Source organism: Buceros rhinoceros, unplaced genomic scaffold, assembly GCF_000710305.1.
Source record: "Buceros rhinoceros silvestris isolate BGI_N320 unplaced genomic scaffold, ASM71030v1 scaffold29464, whole genome shotgun sequence".
In the NCBI taxonomy this organism is placed as follows: Eukaryota; Metazoa; Chordata; class Aves; order Bucerotiformes; family Bucerotidae; genus Buceros; species Buceros rhinoceros.
In genome coordinates, this window is record NW_010410458.1 from 24,540 (window position 1) to 31,218 (window position 6,679).

At 52.6% G+C, this 6,679-nt stretch overlaps 1 protein-coding gene across 1 annotated transcript in view; it reads left to right on the forward strand.

Annotated features, from left to right (window-relative positions):
• SLX4 (SLX4 structure-specific endonuclease subunit) overlaps positions 1–4,996 on the forward strand; it is a 20,786-nt gene extending 15,790 nt beyond the window's left edge. Inside the window, exons 13-18 of the mRNA XM_010135637.1 lie at positions 1–1,070; positions 1,926–2,100; positions 3,291–3,393; positions 3,621–3,828; positions 4,341–4,459; positions 4,660–4,996. The exon at positions 1–1,070 is cut by the window's left edge and continues 2 nt beyond it. Coding sequence (XP_010133939.1) covers positions 1–1,070; positions 1,926–2,100; positions 3,291–3,393; positions 3,621–3,828; positions 4,341–4,459; positions 4,660–4,996 — 2,012 coding nt within the window. The remainder of the gene's footprint in view (positions 1,071–1,925; positions 2,101–3,290; positions 3,394–3,620; positions 3,829–4,340; positions 4,460–4,659) is intronic.
• The last annotated feature ends 1,683 nt before the right edge of the window (positions 4,997–6,679 follow it).

Genomic DNA, 6,679 nt, shown 5'->3' on the forward strand with positions numbered 1-6,679 from the left:
ACCCTGAAGGCCAGAAGGAAGATGACAATGCGGTGGGTGAAGAGGAGCTGGAGGAAATCTATGAGTTTGCTGCAACTCAGAGAAAGATGGTTCAAGGTGAAACAGAGGTGAGCGAGGGAACAGACTGCAGCGATTCTGAGGTGGCCCAAGGTACAAACCAGCCAGCTGAGGAGGAGGAGGTGAAGAGATCTGAATCCACTTCAGTAAGCAACAGCTTCAAAGATTCGAGGGATGACAGTGATGTGGAAAGATCTAAATGCGACTCGCCTGCACAAGAAGAGAAAATGCAGAATATAAATAGATGCGAGAGTGTGAATGATCCACAGACCACTTTTGTGCCTCACCACAGTGAACCTCAAAAATGGGACATAGCATGCCGTGGTGCCACCGCTAATGAAGGAGAAAATGTTGGGAGATGCGAAGATGTGAAGGATTCCAAGTCATCTCAGGTCTCACGTGACGAGGCAGATCACTGTGAAAAGCAGTTTCCTGGCTTCCATGGTGACTCCAAGATAAATGAAAGTTATGACCGCTCGTTTTCTGCAGCTCAGGATGATTACTGGGAGCCTTCCCCAGCGAAAGAATCTATCAAAGAATCAGGAAAAGCTCCTTTTGAAAACCACGCTGATGTTAATATTTCACTTCTGCACAGCAAGTCACAGAAAGCCCTCTCTCCACATAGCAATGGGGTCTGCGGGAGCCCTCCTGCCAAACCTTATGTGCCCCTTTTTCCCACTGTTGGCTCTTCACCTGCATCTCCAAAAGCAGAGAGAAAGTTTGCCAGAGAACATGTGTCAGCACTGGTCACCAGAACGCAGGACACTGCAGCTCAGGGGAACAAGGACAGCAGTGTTATTGTTTTAACTTCTGATGATGAAATGGAGTTACAACCAGACGCGAAGTCGCCAGAGTCAGGCTCCGCTGGGAAGAAAATGGAAATCCCTGGGCAGCTGAAATGTGCAAACGTAGAACAAGGTCCTGAGATACCAGAACGTGAACATAACTCATCAGTCACTGCAACAGAGCAGAGATCAACCCAGGCCTCGTGTGGCATTACAGATACAGCGCATGTAAGTAACGAGGTAAAGATGTCCACCGAACTGCCTCTCAGCAGCCAAACAGATGCTCGTGCAGAGAGCAGACGGAGCACAAACCTGAGCCCTGACAAAAGGCTCGGTCCTGAAATGTCTCCAGGTACAGATAGCTCCTGGCTAGTGCCAGACACCCCGGTTCTGAGCAAATGCAGAAGTTTCTCAACACAGACTGAGGTCACAGGTATTAAATCTTTAAAGAGTCCCGGCCCTAAACTCAGCACAAAGAAGTTAGCAGCAGGTAAGAGTAACCCTGAAACGACTGGAAATGTACAGAAAATTCACGAAGCAACATTGTCAGACAAACGTTTGCCTATGGAGAACTCGGTCAGCGACACGAGCCCTTCCAGCAGCCCAGCAGCACCGTCGTTTTCCAAGAACTCCCCACCAGTTTCTCTAGTGGACCCAGTTCTCCTCTCCCCTGGCCACACCATCACAAAAAGCAAATGTGCCAAGACGTTGTTTTTGTCCCAACCTTTGCCTCCGTGCTGTGAGCAGTCCGTGGAAGACAGACCCAATCTCAGTGTGGTGGAGGTGGAGGACAGTGAAAAGGAAATAACTCTGCCTTCTTTGAGTAGCAGCGTCCTGCTTTGTGATGAGCCCCCACTCCCCGCTGATGACTGCTGGCATGTTGAGTGTCTGTCACCAGTCCGGGGTGACAGCCGGGGTTCCAGCCAGGTCAGCCGTGCAAGGACCAGCACTGCCAGCAGCCCCAGGCCTGGCTCTTGGCATGACCAGTGGGAGGGCCCAGCCCCTGCGCAGGAGATTAAGGACAGTACCCCTCTCCGAGGAAGCCCCGTGGGCAGGAGGAGAGCTCTGCTCTGTCTTGAGAAGAGTCCTATTGAGGCGTGTTCATCAGTGGGCAGCAGACCGAGTTACCTGGACTCCAGAATCTGGGTTGACTGGAACGGAGAAGAGGAGGAAGATGAATTTGCAGAGATGCTTCCTCTGTCTCAGCGGTTGACCACTGCAGCAGGGGCCTGTCGGACAGATCCCGTAAAGACTCCTGGTGAGAGCTTCCACTGATCCTGGATTTGCTGTCGTGTTAAATGGTCCCCTCACCTGTGGTTCACATCATGCATTGAAAGGGTCTTTTGGTCTGATCTGAAGGGGTTGTCAGGGCCAGGCATGAAGAAGGTGCAGTCATCTTAAGATGTGGGAGAGAGCATAGCTAAATGTGGGATTCCTGGAGCTCAGCAACTTGTATTGCCTTCACACGGGTTCTTTGACCGTGATGGTCCTCCTCGCAGAAGCTACAGGTACCTGGAGGAATAAACCTTAACCAGAACAGAACACGAAGCCAGCCTCCAGCTCGCACGCCAGTGGGTGTTTGTTCCCTGCAGGGTGGGTGCTTGGTGCAGTCTTGCTTTTCACACATTCGTGAAGCGATGCTCGTGCTGCCACACCTGAGGACACCAGGTGAAGCACCACAGTGGTGCCAGCACAGGGGTTTCCCGGTATGGAGGCAAGCTCTGGGGGCTGGGTGCCTGTCCCTGCCCCTGGGCAGGCTTCACTTCACGCTTGCTTTCCTGCCCAGCTCTGCTGTCCTGTGCCCCCTTCTCTTCGCTGCCTCTGGGCCCTTGCAGCAGACCCTGGCATAGCCGACACATATCCTGGCATGGTTCCTTCCATCTAATCCAGTAACTGATTTCATAGTGTTCAGTTAAATATATTATTAATTATGACATACTTAATTTAATGAGTGTTTAGAACACGGCCTGTGAGACTGACTGTGCTTCACAGTATCAGTAAATCAGTATCATTAAATCAGTAACAAACTCAGGAGCCCAGAAACTTGACTTGCTCAGTGTCTTCTGCATCAAGCCCCTACTAGGAAATTTCCTTCCTGGGAGAAGAACTTTACAGATTTCAGGAACCTGGGGGTTAAGGTTACTGGTCCTGACATATAAAGGTTGCTGGTCCTGACAAAGCCCTGAAGGGGCTTCATCTCAGATGTGACATATGTCTTAATTTAAGTTCCTTTCTGGTTTAAAGTCCATAAAACCCAAGTATCCCAGTTAAGAAAAGTGTTGACTGTTCTGTCCAGTGTGAAGCTGAGCAGTAATTAAAAGAGCTTGTAGGACGATGGTGCTACTCAAACAACTAGTATCTAGTACTAGATACTAAAAGGGGACAGTACCAGCCATCTGCAGTCCTTTCTGTACTAATTCTGACCATGGTGATTTCATTCTGCTGCAGAACCTTCCAGTCAGGAGAACAAGAAGCCCCCCAGCACGCCAGTGACGCCAATGCCAGCTTACTCCATGATGGAGACCCCCCAGCTGAAGAAGGAGTTGCGCAGGTTAGCGTTACCTCCACGAGTACATCTCTTTGTGAGCAGAAACTTGCTGGCTGGTGGTGTGAAAGAACGCTCCTGGGCTGCAAGTGAAGCATCTGGGTGAAGCTCCAGTCTAGTTTTTGGGGTCATATCACACTTTTCCAGCTGGCCACTGGCCTCAGCCTCTTCCCGCGCTGTGGCGCTGGAAGGTGCAGTATTATCTTAGGCTAAGCTCCACCTTTCTCTTCCAGATTTGGAGTTCGTGCTCTCCCCAAACGCCAGATGGTGTTGAAGCTGAAGGAGATATTCCAGTATACTCACCAGGACGTGGACTCCGATTTTGAGGATGAAATCCCATCGTCCCAGCCTCCCCCGCGGAAGTCCCCGGCCAAACGTTCTCGGCGCACCGCAGGCGGAAAGCGGGCCAGTGCCTCGAGGGCTGCAGGCAAAAGGAAGCAGGTTGCTGCGGCTTCTTCCGTGCTGCCTGCGGGGAGGGCTGCTGGATCCCACGAGACAGGCAGTGCAGCACCCCAGGAGAGAGCTACAACGACATCTCACCCAGGAGGAGCCAAAGAGCAGAAAAGGTCATCTGAATCTCCAGAGAGATGGTCTCTGGCAGCCGATGGTGAGGAACCACCGCTGCCAGCATCCCAGCAGCCTGCGGTTTCTTCAGTGGATGGGAGCGACATCTCTTTTGTTTCACAGAGGTAAGGGCACAAGATACTGCACAGAACAGTCAGTGCTGCAGGGCAGAGACGAGCCGGGAATGTGGCAAACAGAGGTGAGTGCCCATGGGGCCATGTGGCTTTGCTACCTCCTTGGGCCACCTCATTTGAAGGTCAGCACTCCCCTACAAAAGAAACAGGCTTTGGTTTTTTCGTCCCATTCCCAGTGAGCTGTTCTGGGAACGCAGACGTGCTTGTGGCTGCGTGTGGGCCAGGCCCAAATCTGGCACGCCTGGTCTCCACAAGTTACAGCGACCAGGAGCGCTCAACAACCAGGAGTGCTCAGCGCTGGGTGAGGCCCTGCAGCTAGAGCAGGGCGAGACGGCACAGCGCTGCTCGGCGCTGCGGGCAGCAGTGGCTCAGGGGTGAGCAGGACCAGCGCTGTCACGGCTGGGACACGGGGAGCTCTGCAGAACAATGTGCCACATTTCACTTCCCTTGTTTTGTGGGTGCCGGTGGTGGAGGGTGGGCACAGGGTTGGCTGCGAGGGCCGTGGGGACCCCTGGTCCTGTCCTTCATGGCCTGTTCTTTCCTTGATCTCTGGTCTGCTTAATCTTGTGTTTAGTTCTTTCGTGAATGGATTTGAAGCCCGTGCTTTTGCATCCGAGGAGGAGGAAGAGGAGTTTCCAGCCTCTCAGGCAGCAGCTCGGGAAGAAGAAAAGCTGGAGGCGGTAAGGTGCTACATCCGTTCAAACACAGCCCTGTACCACAGGATTCTCTTTTATGAGCCCATCGAGCTGGCCGAGCTGCACACAGAGCTGAAACAGAACGGCATTAAAATTTCCAAAGCAAAGCTGCTGGACTTCTTAGATGCCCACTGCATCACGTTTACCACGGCCGGAGCCCGGAAGGAGAAGGAACAGAAAAGAAAAGGGAACAAAAAACAGAGGCGGCGGTACTGAGCGGAGCCCGCTCCTCCACCCTGCACGCTGTACCGGGAGGCCTTCCCCCTCCAGCTGGCCGGTGCTGGCGGCGGGGCGGTGGTGGCCGGGCCTGCTGCTCCTCCTTGTGGCCTGCTGTCTCTGTGACATGCTGGAGAGCGGGGCTGAGCTGAGCTCCCGTCCCCAGCCCGCTGCTCCCCTCCCGTCGCTGTCTGCCCTGCAGCACACAGCTCATCGGGAGCCTCTTTTTACCCCCCGATTGTCCTCCTCTGCCTTTTCTTTCCATTTTTCTAATAGGTTTTAGGTCCCCAACTTTTCTTCATGTTGGTGCTTCTAAGGGCAAGTGCTTCCCGCAGCGACACTGACACCAGATGGCATGTGATAGCCCTTAGGGTCGGTGTTCAGCCCTTGCACGCTGGGCTGGTGCCGAGGGCACCACCCGCTCCATTTTCTGAGCACTGTCTTACCCTCTCGGTGCAGATCGAGCCTCCAGAGATGTTTCTAAGAGTTGCAGTGACCGCTGGATCTCTTCAGCACTTCACGTGGCCTGAGCTAAACCCACTTGTCGGGTCAGTCTCACTTCCAAGCCAGATTGATTTTGCCTTGTAAACTGTCTGGGACTTGTGGGGGACTGCTGGACCCTCATTGCCATCTTCTAAGTATGGACTTCCACAACATCTGGCTTTTGTCCGTTCTGGCAGTCCTGAGTCTGCAAAGAGTCTCACTCAACAAAGCGGACCCGAGACTTCAGAAAAAGAAGCCAGATTCCTGAAAGTATTTATGTATTTGGGACATAGAAATATTTTTTCTATTTTTGATACAGTATATCTTCATCTTTCTTTGATTTATGTGACACACAATAAACACTTTGTAAGGTGCTAATGATGAACTCTAAGGAATGTCTTAGGACGGACTTGGGGGGTTCTAAGCAGCTGCGCTGGGGCTAGTTGAGAGCAGCAGAGCCCGCAGCCTGCTGAAACCCCAGCAGAGAACTGGAGCGGGAGGAGCTCCCTGGAGAGCTCACCCGGCAGCGGTGGGTGGAGTGGCTGCTGCGGGGAGACGCACTGCCCTGCTCCTCAGGGAAGGGAGAGCTGGAGGGGAGGTGGCGGGAGGATGGCTCCACACTGACCGTGGAGAGAGGGCTGCTGGGGAAGGAGAAAGGTGTAACGGTGGCAGGAAGAGCCTCCTGCCGTGTCCGGTGAATTCTCAGGAATTTGGGATAGTTTTCTTCCCTTTTCCTCCTCTGCCTTGTGCAAGGGCTGCCAGGAAATGACCTCATTACGCGAGAAGGACAGGGCTTGCCTTAAGTGGCATTCTAGGAACTGCTGTTTCCCTCAGCACATGGCGTATTTCTCTCTGAAGGACGCACTTCGTACCCAGAAAACACGTCAGTCCTGTTCATATTGACTTCCTTAGTACGGGGAAATAAATGAGGTCCTTTCCCAGCTTTGTTGCTCTGGTTTTAGGGAAGACTTCTATTTATGCTCAACGATTTTGTAATCCATTCTCTACTACATCGTAACTTCCAGTGAGGGCAGCGTCACCCGTGGGGGTATAAATCACAGTCACTCAGCAGCTCCACTGGTGTCTGTTTGTTTTCTGACCTTCCTCCTGCAGGCTTGTTTGTCTTGGAAAAATCATCATTTTTTATTTCCAACTGTGTAGCAACAGCTACCAAAACCATTTTGGTACTGCTGGTTGGTT